The sequence below is a fragment of the Elgaria multicarinata genome, chromosome 11 (assembly GCF_023053635.1).
Source record: "Elgaria multicarinata webbii isolate HBS135686 ecotype San Diego chromosome 11, rElgMul1.1.pri, whole genome shotgun sequence".
NCBI classification, from domain to species: domain Eukaryota; kingdom Metazoa; phylum Chordata; class Lepidosauria; order Squamata; family Anguidae; genus Elgaria; species Elgaria multicarinata.
The window spans coordinates 43,318,789-43,334,299 of record NC_086181.1 but is presented as its reverse complement, the minus strand read 5'-3'; the positions used below and the strand labels follow the sequence as shown (position 1 = coordinate 43,334,299).

Sequence of the window (15,511 nt, the reverse complement as noted above, 5' to 3'; positions counted from 1 at the left end):
GTGATTAAGGGAGTTCAATGTTAAAATGTGTTCCTATGGTTTTGCAGCAGGTTTTCCCCCCTATAAATTTACTGGTTGTTTTTGGGGGGTGTCTTAATACAGGACAAGCAGGCTGTGCTTTTTCTGTAGAAGCTCAATTTAAGAAGTTGGGGAGTTATGTATATTTTAAAATTGTGTGGTTTTTTGGCCTTCCTTTTCAGGGGGCGCAGCCCTCATAAAGTGGTTTGCAAGTCTGTAAAATACGTGAAACTACGACAATTGCAATGTCAGCATTTAGACTATAAATCGAAAAAGAACAGGAGCAGCTAATCCCCCCCGCCCAGCCTACAACTCAATTTGAATGCAAACTGGAATAAAAACAAATACCTAACAGTGATGAAGTCATATCAGTCCTGGGGAAGGAGTTTCAAAGAAGTGTGGCCACCACTGTGAAAGCCCTGTTCCTGGTATCCAGCAGAGCAGGAAGTAGGGCTCGCAATACACTCGGGCAGGCTCATTCGGATGGATGTGGCCCTTTGGATAATCCGGTCCCAAATCAGTTTAGGCTTGAAAAGGCCAAAATCACCCAATGCAACCAATTCAGAACAGATGTCATATGCTCTCATGAGTCTAGCTTCCACAAGCATTCTGTCTGCCATTCTCCGCCATTTGCAAGTTTCCTAATTGTGTGCCTGGGCAGCCTTATTTTGGGACCTGAGATAATTCTGCTGTAAACCCAGATGGAACAGAGTAAAAACTTTTATCAAACGTAACGGTTTGGTTGTCTTCTGCGTAGTGCAGAAAAGGGCAATTCAAACGATGAAGAGGCTGGAACATCTCCCCTATGAGGCAAGGTTGCAACAGCTGAGATGGTTTAGCTTGGAGAAAAGGAGGCTGAGGGGAGACATAACAGAGGGGTACAAAATTATGCATGGTGGGGAGAATGTGGATAAGGAGACATTTTTCTCCCATAAAACTAGAAGCTGGGGTTATCCCATATTTATTTATTTATTTATTTATTTATTACACTTATATACCGCTCCCATAGCCAGGGCTCTCTGGGCGGTTTACAGAAATTCTAAAATTAAGATAAAAACGAGTATACAAAATTTAAAATTCTAAAACACAGAACATACACACATAAAGCATTAAAAACCGTTTAAAAACTAAACATGTGGGTGATTGAGATGTGCCGCCATATGCCTGGGCAAAGAGGAAAGTTTTAACCTGGCGCCGGAAAGATAGCAGCGTTGGTGCCAGGCGAGCCTCGTCAGAGAGCTCATTCCATAGTCTGGGAGCCACCACCGAAAAGGCCCTGTCCCTCGTTGCCACCATGAAGCTGATCGGTGGGAGATTCAGGACAGATAAAAGGAAGCACTTCTTCACATAGCACTTAGTTAGACATTGGAATTCACTACCACGAGATGACTTTATTTGGATGGTTTTAAAGGGGTGTGTGGATAAATTCCTGGAGGAGAAGACTCCTCCTCCTGATGGTTATATGCTACCTCTAGTGTCAGAGGTAGTAAGCCTATGTACACCTGTTGCTGGGGAACATGGGTAGGAGGGTACTGTTGCACCGTGTCTTGCTTGTGGGTCTCTGGTTGACAGCTGGTTGGCCCCTGTATGAACAGAGTGCTGGACTAGATGGACCCTTGGCCTGATCCAGCAGGGCTCTTCTGATGTCAGGTTTCTATAGATTTGAAATAGAGAAATAGAGGTTGTGATGGTCTGTTAGATTTGGAAATGCTGCTGCGAAAAATGCATTTATTAGTTACACGAATACCTAGATTGTGATAACAGGCATACAGAAAATAGATTATTTATTTGTGGCATTGATATACTGCTGAATATAATAAAATCTCTCAGCGGATTGCAATATTAAACAGTTTGGACTGTCAAGAGCTGATCGTCCGAGTTCAAATTGTTGCAGGTTTGGTGGCATTTATGCTACTTGTTATTTGGGGTTAAACTGTGATTTTGAACATCCTTACATTAAAAAAGAAAAGTCACCCTATAAGTGCCCTTTGGATTGCTTTGCTTTTGAGTTTTCCTTGCTAGAGCAAGGTGCCCACACTACAGGGGTACTTTGTTTGGTCTGGTTCTGCCTTGCCTCCTCTCTTCAGTCCCTAAGAAACGTAACGGTGTGGTTTACACCAGAATGTGGAGTTCAGCCTCCCTCCGCCTCTCTGTGCTGTGCTACTCTGTCGCTTAGAAATGTGTGTGTTCTTGACCCAAGTTACGGCTGCAGCACACTCGGTTTCCAGGCAAAAGGATGGAGGGTGTCCCAGGCGGGCAGGTGTTTGCATACCTCCTGTGTCAATCCGGATTTGCCCACGCTTCTACTCCTGAGGCGTTTGGGTAATCCGGAGGGGGGCGGGGAGAGAAGGTGGTCCGCAGAATGCCCTGGTGTCGTTCCATACTCCTTGGGGTGGTGGACGAGGTGTAAAATGTTGCCCTGTTAGAATAGCCATTCATCTACAAACATGATGGGTTTCTATAACTGGTCAAAGTTTTTGCGAGCAATGTAGTATCGTCAGTATCTCTTTTGCTCTCTATGTGCTATGCCTGTCTTTAGGAGATTGATATCCCGCCATTTGATCAGATGATCCTCAGGGCAGCTTACAGTGATTAGATGACTAGGTGTGGAATCTATGCCCTAGATCACGTATGGACAACTATCTGCCAGCCTTTCCCCCCCCCCCCCTCCACCATAATCCTCTGGGGTGGGAGGGGGACACATCTCTTCTCGCTGCAGTTGCCGTGGCCGATTTTGCTGTCAGACTTTGGGAGCCCCAAAGCTGTGATTTCCCCCCTTTAAAGCAAGGCCTCTTGCAGCGGAGGCTGGTGGCTCTGATATTGGTGGGGCGGTGAATCCACTCCGGGTTTCAGTCAGAATCAGACAGAACTCTAAAAGAGCAGTCCATGGTGCGAAAAGGGTGGCTTGTTTTAAAGGGAAATTGCAGGGGGGGTTGCAGCCACCTCGGCAGGCCAAATTTTGCCTACCCTCGCCCCACATACGGCAAAAAAAAACCCCACGGCTTAGCAGCCCTTCGTTCCCGAACTGATGGATGGGGCCAGGATGTGTTTCTCTTCCGTTCTGTATTCCCGAGTTAACTGACACTTGGGAATTGAGCGTTCTTTCTGGCCTTGGGGCTCGTTGTTTGACCCATACTTCATCCCCTCTCCTCCTTGTGTGCTGTATTGGACTTGGTACACCAGGTAACGAGCTATTTTTGCAACAGGGTGAGGGGTCGCAGGGGCTGAGTTAGCGAGCTGCTTGCAGCTGCCTCTTCACAGAGCCATGGGTGATGCTTGTGTTCATCTTCCTGAGTGGCACGGGCGTGCAACACACACACACACACCCATCGGCCTCTGGCGAGCTGGCTGATGGCAGAGGCCCAAGTGTGCTTCCCTTCAGCTTCGTCGTCCCAGGGCAACTTAAAACGCAGACAGATCCGAGGCAAACCTAGTCCAGGATTTACACACACGAACCCGTCCACCCCTAAACCAGCTTTCCTCAACCAGAGGGGTTGGGGCTGCAACATTGAGAAGTGTGGGCTAGCTGGGAATGATGGGGCTTGTAGTCCTGGCACATCTGGAGGGCACTGGGGTCGGGCAAGGCTGTCCTATGCCAAGGAGACGTCAGCCTCTGGAGAGGGGAGAGGCCCTTTCTCCTGCCCTTTCTCCAGCAGGACGGGAGGTCAGCCACCTTCCCCCTCCTTTCAGCCCGGGGCAGAAGGGAAGCAGGGTCCGTCCCCCTTCCCCATGTACAGAAATCTCTTGCACGCCGTTCCTGTGATATATACAGAGTGCCCAAAGCACACAACTTCAAGATATACATTCAGGGATGGACGGTGATAATTAACTTTGTTTATTCACAGATATAACTGATGCATCCACCTGCACAATCATCAATGGCAAACTACTGGTTGCCTAACAAAACTGTACATGAAAATTACTCCTGATGCAATCATAGCACCTTTTTACAATAAATAATTTCTAATGCATGATGCACATAAATCAAAACCATGCGTTTCTCCAAGCTCAAGGCATACCAGCTGTTTTGCATTTTGGAGGTGTCTACCCCACAATAATCTATGGGTTTCAGCCGCTTCGTTGTTGCGTTTTCCCCCCAAAGAAGCTACTGTGCAAACAGGACAAGCAAACCGGAGGCCTGTTAATAAAGTTTACAACGCTGATAAGAACAAGACAACAATAAACATAACCTCGTATTATAAACTTAGTTTACAAGGTTACTATACTGATGTCATCACCAGCACTGGATAACTGTGGTTTTGATTTATGTATATCATGCATTGTTGTTGTTTATTCGTTCAGTCGTTTCCGACTCTTCGTGACTTCATGGACCAGCCCACGCCAGAGCTTTATTGTAAAAAGGTGATAAGATTGCATCAGGAGTAATTTTCATGTATAGTTTTATTAGGCAACCAGTAGTTTGCCATTGAGGACCGTGCATCAGTTATATCTGTGAATAAACAAGGTTAATTATCCCTGTCCATCCCTGAATGTATATCTTGTAGTTGTGTGCTTTGACACTCTGTATATATCAGATCATTCAACTACTGCCTTCCTTTTTTTGAACACCGTTCCTGTGTACGTCGCTTGCGTGTTTTTCTACTCCGGTTCGCCATAATCCATGTAATACGTCCTAGGGAGTGTGGAGCCCTTTGAGACTTCTGACGAACCAGTTTTGCCCCCGTCGCTTTATTTTGTGAAGTTGCGACCAAACCCCAGCCTAGGTGGGGTCGAGGAGGGCCTTGTGCCTCCCCCTTGAGTTTCCCCGTCTGTGACCGGCCTTGTGCTTTGAGGAGTGGTTTCTGGCATCGCCAGCTGATGGGTCTCCCATTCCTTTTTGCTAGGCAAAAGCTGTGTGGTATCTCGGGAGAGGGAAGAGTCTGACGAAGAAGAGCCAAGAAAACCGGAGCAACACCCCTCCCGGGTTAGGCAGGTAAATGGCGGTGGTGGTGTGGGAGAGGCTAACCGTGGGGGAGGTGCTGCGAGGCAAAGGGCTAAATGTGTCGGGTTTGCCCCAAGAACCGGAGGCGGCCGGGGCGGGCAGGAGAGCCATGTGCAGCATGCTGTGATTCGTTCTTTCCTTCAGGCCAGAGCTGTGAAGACCCCCGGAGGTGCCCCTGCCCCAGGCAGTGAAGAGCGGGAGACGTCTCTTCGGAGTCGGAGGGCAACCCAGCGGCCTCCTATGAAAGGGGAGGAGGACGACGACGACGACGAGGAAGAAGAGGAGGAGGAGGAGGAAGAGGAAGAGGAAGAAGAGGAAGCTGCCCCTTTGCTGATGGAGCGGACACCAAAGGGGCAGGCCAAGCCTGCAGTGCCAGCTCCCCAGGAGAGGGACGTGTGCCAGGCGTCGTCACCCATTGCCCTGGAGACCCAGCGAAAGGAGGCCACGGCCAAGACCCCTGACGCCCAGCGAAAGGAGGCCACGGCCAAGACCCCAGACGCCCAGCGAAAGGAGGCCACGGCCAAGACCCCTGACGCCCAGCGAAAGGAGGCCACGGCCAAGACCCCTGACGCCCAGCGAAAGGAGGCCACGGCCAAGACCCCAGACGCCCAGCGAAAGGAGGCCACGGCCAAGACCCCAGACGCCCAGCGAAAGGAGGCCACGGCCAAGACCCCAGACGCCCAGCGAAAGGAGGCCACGGCCAAGACCCCAGACGCCCAGGTGTGTGAAGCCGCAATGCCGCTTCTCTCTCCCTCTAAGGAGGAGCCTGAGCCCACAGTGCCAGAAAGCAAGGAAGAGCAGCGAGCGGCTGTGACACAAGAACCCCGGGAGGAAAGTGGAGGGGCTGAAGTCCCAGGGCCTCCGGAAAAGGAGTCCGTCAAAGCCACAGAAGTGGAGGCCACAGCCCCGCTACCAGAAGCCTTAAAGGAGGGGACGGATGCAGATGTGGGGCGCCGGGAAGAGCAAGGGGAACCTGGCCTCCCTGAGACCCACGGAGAGCCGGTGGCTGGCCTGGCTGAGGCTGTGGCCCCTCCTCTGCAGCCCCACCTAGCAGCGGAGGCGGAGGAACCCCAGAGAGATGATGAGCAGGCGGCGGCGGCAGAGGCCCTGAGGACCCACGAAGAGGCAGCCAGTGCAGCGGCCGCTCTGATCCAGGCCTCCCCCTCACCCCCCCAGCTTACTGAAGCACAACACACCCAGCAAGACCACGGGGGAGACGAGCCCCCTCCCCCTCTCCTGACGAAGGAAGCCTCGGCCGAGCCCAGTCCTGCGGAAGACGAAGCCCCTCCTCAGCTCTCTCAGCCTTCCCCCCCTTCTCAGGAAGCCCCGGCCACAGCCAGCCCCGGCGTCCCAAAGGACAGGCCCGGCCACTCTCCACCCGCCTTGCCGCCTCTGCCCCCGCAGCGCCAGCGGGAGAGGCCCAGGGGCTCCAGCTCCTCCCGGTCCTCGTCCTCTTCAACCTCCGGCTCCTCCCGCTCCCGCTCCCGCTCCCGGGACAGCTCACAGCCCCGCTCCCGGGCGAGAAGGCCCCGCTCCGGCTCTTCTGAATCTCCTCCCAGGAAGCGGCGGCCCTTGGGGGGGCCCTCCCGTTCCGGTTCCGAGCGGCACACCAGTTCATGCTCCAGGTCCCGCTCCAGGTCCCGCGACAGCAGTGACAGCAGCAGAAAGGTGAGTGGGCTTCCAGCCTGCCTGGCTTCTCCCAGCGCTGCCACCGCGACTGGAAGAAGCCCTTTTTGGTCAGGCAGAAGGCCTGGACTGGATTATTGTGTCCGTTCACCATTTTGCAAGCAGTCTAGAACTTTCCAGATAGCCAACCAGTTCCTTGGAAATTTAATCTGGCTGATTTTAATGTGCTTCTTTTTTTTTGGCCTTAGAATTCATATGTTTTATTCCACTTTGACCCTGTGAGAGTAGGTTAGCCAGAGAGGGAGAGAGGGAGAGAGAATGAGAACACATTCATAAGCTGAAGGGACTTGAACTCAAGTCTGTTCCGTCCCAATCCTGTCCTTTTACCCACGGTGGCCGCCGGAGGGTTCCTTCTAACCCCTCTTATTGTTCCTTTAAAAAAAAAAAAAGGCTGTCTGGAAATGGGAGAATATAAATGTGGCAGATTTTTCAGACCGCCGTACAATTGGGCAGTCTCCAATGGCGAATCCATGTGGCCTCCAGGTGACTAGGCAGAGAGAGGAATGCATGCGGCTCTGTGCTGCGGCAGCTGCCTGTTGACATTCCTGTCCCTTCAGGCAGGCGGAGTGCCCATACTGGGGGGTCAGCCACACACTCTTGGCTCCCTAGTAGCCTTTTGGCTTTAAGGCCACGGAGCCGTAGGGGAGCGTCAAGAGCAGCCAATTCCGCAGCAGGCTGTTTTCTTTCTGGCGCCTCACCATGGCAGCTGCTCATGCCAGGTCCTTATGGACGCGGACTCGATGTCTGTGGCTAGATGCCGCCCCTAGGTCGCTTGACGCTGCTGAGGCAGAGCGTGCAAAGAGTTTCTGGCTCCAGGCAAGCTGCTCCTTAAAAGCAAACAGGCATCCCCAGCTCAGGGGTGGGTGGGGGAGAGAGTTAATCCTTGAGAGACCATGGGGCCGCTTGGCCAAACGGATGCTGCCAGGCTTCAGATGCCTTCTGCTCGCCTCTGGCCAAGCTTTTCAACCCCTGGCATGTGAAAGGCAGCGCTTGCGCTGAGCGGCTTAAACTCACGCGTCCCAAAGCTTGCGTAGAAGCCAAACTGGAATTTACAAAGGCGTTTCAGGCGAGAGTTTATTTTGAAGTGTGCTCTAACCCCACCACCACCACCACCCGGCTTTAGCGTGTTGAGTTTGGAGATTGGAGAATGCGTTTTCTTAGCCACTGGGATACCCTTTCCATGCAAGGGACCTCAGGGCCACGAGCCAGGGAGCGCCTTCAAGGGTCCTCAGGGCCACAGTCTCCCTGAAGTGGCTGCAATGCTTACAGTCGATAAATTGGTCAGATGAGTCAACCTAAAAGTAATTTTGAGTGCCTAAATAGGTACACCCTCCCAGTCAACCAGTCAGCAGGCTTTAATTAAAAAAAAAATAACAATACTTCTAAGGCAAGTACATCTAAAACCTGCAGATGGCAAGCTCCATCTTAAGAGGTGCATTCCCTGCTGGGTGAGAGAACTGAGCAGGGTTAAAATACCAGATGATGCATGCTGGGACATATTAGTGAGTCATCTAAAACCAAAGAAAGTTATATGCGCCCCCCCTCCGAACTATTATTTTCATATGCAGTTTGAATCAGTTTATTCATTGACGAACTCATGTGGCTAATTAAATAAGATTTCTCTACTCGGATACACCAATGCTGGGGGTCACATTGTCCCTAATTCCTACGTGGGGGTGGGGTGGGCGTAGTTGCATTGTCCCCAATTTTGGAGCCGCATTTCTCGGCTGAGCAAACTGCAGCTGGCCTTCAATGATATTCTGCCTTTCTGCTTTCAGTCCCGCAGCCCTGAAGCCTCAAGGGACAGCACCAGCTACCCCCACACCAAAGAGTCCTCTCCCCCAGGGGAGACCCCTCCATGCCACAGCCCCCCAGCCCAGCAAGAGATGTCATCAAGCCCCAGGGAAGAAGGGAGAATCACACCTTCTCCAGCCGTGGAACCCCAGAGGCAACTCAGCCATACCCAGACGCCGCCGCAGGACCTGGAATCGGAGAGCACCGTTCCGGAGCGAGTACGGAGTGGAGGGGATTGGGTGGGTAGGTGGGGGGGGGTCCTCTTCTTTAGTGGTGCCAGCTGCACTTCAGCTTAGCTTTGGAGGGGGGCTGGAGATTTGGAGCCACACACACACACACACACACACACACACACACCTGTGACCTCTTCCTGCTAAACTAGGCCTTTCCCCACAGGGCAGCCCAGAGCCCCCCGTCCCAATGGAGGCTGCTGGCCTAGACAGCAGGGTCCCTGTCTCGGAGCCCCTGCGCCCGTCCGAGCAGCAGCACAGCAAAAAGTAAGTATCAAGGGCCGTGCAGTCGGGGCAGTGGTGGTGGACGTGAACGAGCAAAGCCGGGCGGGTCGCGTTGCCACGCACCACTGGCAAACAAAAGGCGCCTAACAAGGGAACGGAGCTCAGATCCGGAGCGAGGCCATATTGTAGGAGTTCAGCAATGTCATATAATGCAGCCATACACTACAGGGCTTGAGACCCTGACTATGCAAAGTAATAAGAGTGCTGTAAGGCATGTGCAGAGTGCCCTGGGAAAGAGCCTTGTGGGGAGGATAAAAGACTGGAGCCTATACAGGTTTGAGCCCCAACATCACTCGATTTAGAAATTAGCTGATACACTACATGTCACTACTTGAACAGTGTTGGATTTCTTTTCTTAGAATCATAGGATAGTAGAGTTGGAAGGGGACTCTAAGGCCATCCAGTCCAACCCCCTGCTTAATGCAAGAATCCACCTTAAAGCATACTTGAAAGATGGCTGTCCAGCTGCCTCTTGAAGGCTTCTAGTGAGGGAGAGCCCACGACCTCCCCATGTCATTGGTTCCATTCTTCTTCTGAGCAGTACTTCCGTATTTTACTGTGATCGGCGGGGCGGGGGGGGGGCGCTCCCAATCCATGAAGATCACTGGGCCCCTCCCGCACATTTGTTCTCTCATCCCAGGATGATTGATGTCTGGTGAAGGAATTATGTTATTATCACTATTGCCGTCATTCACAAGTTCTGTAGGACGTGAAACAGCTGGGACACAATTGTCCAGGTCGATAAGTGTGATCTTTAAGTAACAGTCTTGGGCCTGCAGATCAACTCTATTGACGATGGCAGGACTGCCCCTCACCTGGTGGGCCTCATACTCTTTTGGGACAGAGTAGGCCAGAAGCATGTGAATGTATAATGCCCACACAGTGTGCGCTCGGTGCTGTACGAACTCTTAAGAGACGTGGCTCTTTTCCCAGATGGTGCAGCAAACCGCTGTTAACGAAATCCTGATTCTGTTTGCAAATGGGCGCTTTGGGAGCGTTAGGGTGGGAGTAGGGTGGGCTTTCCGAAGTTGGGGGAGAATTGGGGTCAGAGCCTGCTGTGGTCCATCCCAGGGTGAAGGGTCAGTAGGAAGCAGGAAGCCTCCGCAATCAGGAGGATTTCTAAAAGTTATCATTTCGGACCCCATTTCAAAACAAATCCTTCAGCGTCCCTAGTCTAGAAGGACATTTCTCCTACCGCCGGCGGTGTTGTGACTGGGAAAGCGGGTGGTTGCAGGGCGCTGTACCCAAGGCAGGGAAAGCTGCACCTGTTGGATTTGTGCCTGCCCCACAGCCACAAGGTTTGAAGGGATAGAGCCATGAGAAAGGACCTGATTTGGCGGGGATGGGGGGGGGGGTAGGCACTGTTTGGAGGACAACTGGGGCAATTTCCCCTCTCCCTCCCCCCCCAAGTGGGGGGCTGCAAGGTGTGTTCCTTGGAGGGAGCAGTGCGGGGGGGAGGGCAGCCTCTGCATCGAGGGAGGGGAAGCGAGCCAAGTGTGCCTGGGGAGGGGGGGGCGATCGATCTCCGGCTGAGCGGCGCCCACCACACCTCTGCCCTCCTCCTCCCCCGCCCCTCTTCCTCTCTGCGCCCCCTCCTCCTCCTCCTTCCCCCCCCCCCCGGCCGCTGCCGCCTCTGAAACCCTCCCGGGGGCTGCTGGGAAAGCGGCGGCGGCGGCGGCGGCCACGGCAAGATGGCTCCGCTGCGCGTCCGCGGCTGGGCTGCGCTGCTGCTGCTGCTGGCGCTGCTGCGGCCGCCCCCGCCCGGCCCCGCGTCGCTGCGGCGCCTGCTGGACTAGAGGCGGAGCGGAGCGAGACCCGGCCCGACCCGGCCATGCTGCTCTCCGAGAGCAAGGGAGGGTGAGACGGGGGGGCCCGGCCTGGCTCGCCTCGCAGGGGCTGCCTCCATCCCTCCCTCCCATCCCTCCCTCCCTTTCTCCTCCCCCCCCCCGCGATTCAGCCCGTGGCCGCTGCCCCCCCCCCGCGGCCGGGTCGCCCCCTCCCCGTTGCATCCGTGTCTTCCCCCCCCCCCCCCACGTTTCTCTCCCTGCGCCATTCTCTCTCCGCTCCCCACCCCGCCTTTCCTTCCCCGGTATCCCTTTACTCTCTTCCTCCCCCCCCCCCACCATTATCCTTCCTCCACCCCACCCCCATCGGCCGAATCCAGCGCGCCCCCCACCCCCTCGCCCGGCGCGCGCAGATCCCCGTTTTCCTCCATTCATTCCCCGTTTCATTCATTCATTCGCCTTCGCCGCCGCCCCTCCCCCTCTTCCTTTCTCTCTCTCTGCCTCGCTGCGCCCCCCTCCTCCTCCTCCTCCTCCGGGCCCCTCTGCCATCCATTTTCCCTCCCATCCCCTTCTTTTCTTCAGGCCCCCTCCCTCCCCCCTCCCTTGCTTTGTCATGGCCCCCCTCCCTCCCTCCCTGCCCAGCTCTTCCCTTCCTTTGACAGGGTCCTTTCTCCGCCCTTCCTCCCCTCCTTCCTTTAGGCCCGATTTTGCTGCGTCTTTCTCTCTCTCTCTCTCTCTCTTTGCCTGCCCCGTTTTCTCCTTTCCCGAACAGCTGGGAATTCACCCGAATCCCCCACCCCGGCCTCTCCCCTTTTTCTCCCAGCCTCCCCGTTTTCCTTCCTGTTTTCCTTGCCTCCCGAGGACACACTGCCGCTTTCCCTCCCTCCCCTTCAAATCCTGCATGTGCCCTGACTTTCTGCACTTCCTCCATCTCCTTTCTCCTCCTCTCCTCTCCTCTCCCGGCCTTGTCTGTTGCTTCTCTGCGTCTTGCCATCTCATCCATTCTGTGCCCCTCCGGCCTCACTGGGGCAGGCCACGTCCTGGCCTTTCATCAAGGGCAAGGCAGCGGATGCCTCCCCTTGGGGCGGCGGGGGGTGGGGGTGGGGTTTCAGCAGGAGTAACTCCTTTGGCAGAGTGGGTGGGTGGTGGAGATGGTTGTGGGGTGGAGGACAGAAGAGACACCCTGAGGCAGGGCTGAAGTTGGGGCGCCCTGAGGAGATGGATCCAGGGCTTTGCAGTTTTGGAAACCAGATGTTCTTTTAGGGGGCAGCGGCTGATGTTCAAGAGCTCAGCCCGAGCCTCTCTCAGAAGCCACAATCTCCTGACCCCTCACCCTAGATGAGGGGGAGTTGGTGCAATTTACGCCAGAGCTGGCTGGGAGATTACGGGAGTCGTATTGCCATATAGCAAACACGTCTGGAGTTCAGGAAGGTTGACTGGGGTGAAGGACAAGGCACTTTTCACTTGCTCAGATGTTCTTGCTGGATCAGGCTACGCCTGGCTGGGGTGCCAATGAGAGGGAGGTTGCAGTGGAGGTAGTTGGCGTTCAGGGGGGCATAGGTGACCTCTAGGAAGGTTGCCTGGGAGGAGAGGGGGGGAGGCCACGTTGGGTGGAGCATATGGGTTCACAGAAGGGTTTTTTTATGATGGTGGTGGTGGGGAATGTAGCCAGGTGGGAACGAATGGGAGAAAGCATGGTAGCGAGAGGGGGAAAACGTCCACAAGAAGAAGGTTCCACGTGAGTACTGTGGGGGCACATTCCACAAGCTGTGAGAAGCGGTATGATTGAGGGGAGCGAGTTGCCTCAGCCCTCCCCTCCCCACCCCAGGCTCAGCCGCAGCCCCTGGCCCTCTTGTGTGGAGAGGGGGTGCTCCTCCTCCCTAGGTACCCCCGGCCCTGTGTGACCGCCTCTCCCTCTCTCCCCGCAGCGAGGAAAAGCAAGAGGTGCCTATGGAGCCGTCAGAGCCCCGCCCGGAGAGCGAGCCGCCTGAGGCTGGCCCCGACGAACACCCATCCGCAGAGCCCGCTGGTCCTGACGCCGGCCCTGAAGATGAGGAGAAGAAAGAGGTAGCGTGCTGGGGCCGTCGTTGGCGCATGGGCAAGGGACCCTTGGGTGCATAGGGGGAGCCAGCAGCGGGGTTCCTGTGGGGCAGTGCGGGAAGGGCCAGCGGGCCGCCTCTGGGGAAGCATTCTGGGGAGCAGATGGCCCTATGTCTGCTGACTGTTGCTGTGGGGATGGAAAGGGCTTGTGGGTCTTGGGTCTCAGTCTTGCTGCAGGATGGGCTGGCTGCTTCGTGAGCTCGTAGTTCCCTGCAAAACCTTGGTGAGGAGGAGTCATCCTCTTATATGCTCCCCCCTCCAACCACCTAAACCCTCCTCTCATCCCCTTTAGCGCCTTGGGCCAGCCTGTGTGTGTGTGTGTGTGTGTGTGTGCTGCAGTTTTGAGAAAGTGCAGAAACCTCTCAGAATTCCGCTTCCTGGGAATCTCGGCCTTTGTCTTTATTCTGCTTTTTTCAAAACCAGAAGCAGGTTTCTAGTCCTAATGCCTGTGGTGAGAGGTGCGTGAAAGCGTGTGGGCCACGTCTGCCAGAGAAGTGGGCTGAATAAGGCTTCCGGCGGGGTTTTTTTTCTCCAAATTCTGCAGCACTCCGGGGGGGGGGGGGGGGGCTCCCCATAGCTGACAAAGCCCAAATATATTATGCAAAATTGTGTGGAATAAATTGCGCCCAGTAACAGAAATGATGCAGATTTGCACAGTTTGCATCATTTAAATAGGATTCATCGTCCATCTTTTCTTGGTGTGGAGTTTGGGTTTCCTGGGGGAAGAGTTCTGAATCGTAACGCGGTGCACAGCACCTCACCTGGCCCTAAGCCGAAGCCTGGTGCCGATGGTTAACGCAAGATACCTACCGGCTGCAAGAAGATTGGGACCCCCGCCCCTTCCCACAAGCCAGGCCTCCTGCTCTTAGCTAGCAAAGCCCCCTCTCCCCCCCCCCCCCCGATTTTCAGAGGGTTCAAATATTTATTTGTTTGCTGAATGCCATTTTCTTGAAAGATTCATTTTCCCTACACTCCTCCCAGCCAGGTGTTTTCCAAGATTTGACTCTTCCCACCCTGAGCCAAATTGTGTACCAAATTGGCCCCTTCCATCTGCTCTGAAAAAGGGGGCTTGTAGCCAGGGCGGGACAGGGCTGTTTGGGGAGACACATGTACGCGCGCCCACACACGCATGCACACATGCCCACGTGAGACTCTGTTTTCCAGGCCGCTGAGAAGAGGGGAGGGTGGGCACAGGCCTTGCTTCCCCCGCACCCTAAAGTTAGCTTCCCCCCACGACTCGGTTGACATTCTCCTCTGGACTCGTTTGTTCTGATCCCCGTTTTAAAGAGGCACCAATCCACCAGGAGTGCGAAAGAGAGAGTGAGAGAGAGAGAGAGAGAACCGGAGAGAGAGAGAGCGCGAACGCACTTGAGCAGGCCGCGCACAGGCACACGTGGAGGTGGATGAGAGATGTTGGAACCCGCCTTCCTGGCCACTCAGACCAGGCCTTTTCCTGGGGCCGTTTCTGCCATCGTGCTTCGCTTTGTGGAAACGGCCCCTCTGGCTCCGTAACTGCCGAGCTCCTTGCAAAGGAATATGCCTCTGGAAGCCCCAGATGCTCTGGGGTTTTCCCTCACTCCGTGATCCTGTTCCTCGGTGGGCCGGAGAGCTCTTACCGCGTACCCAGAACTCTGCACGCCCTCAGTTGGGTCCTTGCCAATCTCCGAAATCTCGAGAGAGAGAGAGAGAGAGAGAGAGAGAGAGAGAGCTGCAGTTGGAACCCTGCTCAGTTGAAAGTTTCACGATCTTAAGAAAGAGGGTCCAAGAACGTGAGAAGGCTGCCTTCACTCGGCCTCCCGGCGTCCACTCGATGCTCTCCTGTGTCTTCAAAATGTCAGTACTTCCTGCCTCTTCTCAAGGCTGCTGCTAGTATGAGACCACCTTTAAGGACTTGCCATCTTCTGCCCCGCATAAGCTATCAGGAAAGTTCTTTCGAGGTCGAAATCGCCGGTGAAATGGTTGCTGGGAGTTTCTGGTCCTTCCCCTTGAGAGGAGACGGCTCGGAGAACTTCCTCCGCCACCTTGGGAACCCGAGCCAGCCTTCGGAGAACCCAGCTTCTGAACGGGTTCTCTGCCACGCTTGGCCATCTGCACGGGAGGCCCTCTCTGATGACCTTCAGCTCCCGGAAACCTGGCCGCTTCAGCAGTCCCTCGGCTGATTCTGGGACTGGATTTGGGAGGCCCTTTTTTTTGTTTTGTTTTTTAAGATGTGGAGGTCTGCTCCATCCTTCGATACCTCTGGTGCGCAAAGTGGCCAGTTCTCGCAGATCTCGGCTGCTCGCTGGAGGCTTTTCTCGCACCGGTCCTGGTTTTCTCCTCCGTAAGTCTTTGGAGTTGCCAGCGGTCGCCTGAGAGAGAGGACTGTTGTTTACCCTCTTCAAACACTGGAGGTCCACCCTGTCGAGGGACTTCCATGGCTGTCGCTGCCCTTGGCGCCGCTTCTACGAAAGGACTGTCGATGTCAGTTGTCCTGCTTTCACCTGTTGTCCTGGACGGCCTCCCCGTCGTGAATTCGGTCCTCCACCACGCTGGCTGACGTTCTCCACCTCACGCCTCAGAGTCCCCGCCATTGATGGGACTCTTCCGTGCACCGGTGCGTCACTCTCCATTGACCCAGTCTCTGCCTGCCAAGAACTGACGCCTTGGGCCTCCCCCGACCCGCCTGGCCAATG

At 54.9% G+C, this 15,511-nt stretch overlaps 1 protein-coding gene across 1 annotated transcript in view; it reads left to right on the top strand.

Annotated features, from left to right (window-relative positions):
• Nucleotides 1–15,511, top strand: part of ACIN1 (apoptotic chromatin condensation inducer 1) — a 35,644-nt gene that overhangs the window by 7,798 nt on the left and 12,335 nt on the right. Inside the window, exons 4-8 of the mRNA XM_063138055.1 lie at nucleotides 4,863–4,951; nucleotides 5,105–6,628; nucleotides 8,425–8,658; nucleotides 8,837–8,937; nucleotides 12,668–12,806. Of these exons, the coding sequence (XP_062994125.1) occupies nucleotides 4,863–4,951; nucleotides 5,105–6,628; nucleotides 8,425–8,658; nucleotides 8,837–8,937; nucleotides 12,668–12,806 (2,087 nt within the window). The remainder of the gene's footprint in view (nucleotides 1–4,862; nucleotides 4,952–5,104; nucleotides 6,629–8,424; nucleotides 8,659–8,836; nucleotides 8,938–12,667; nucleotides 12,807–15,511) is intronic.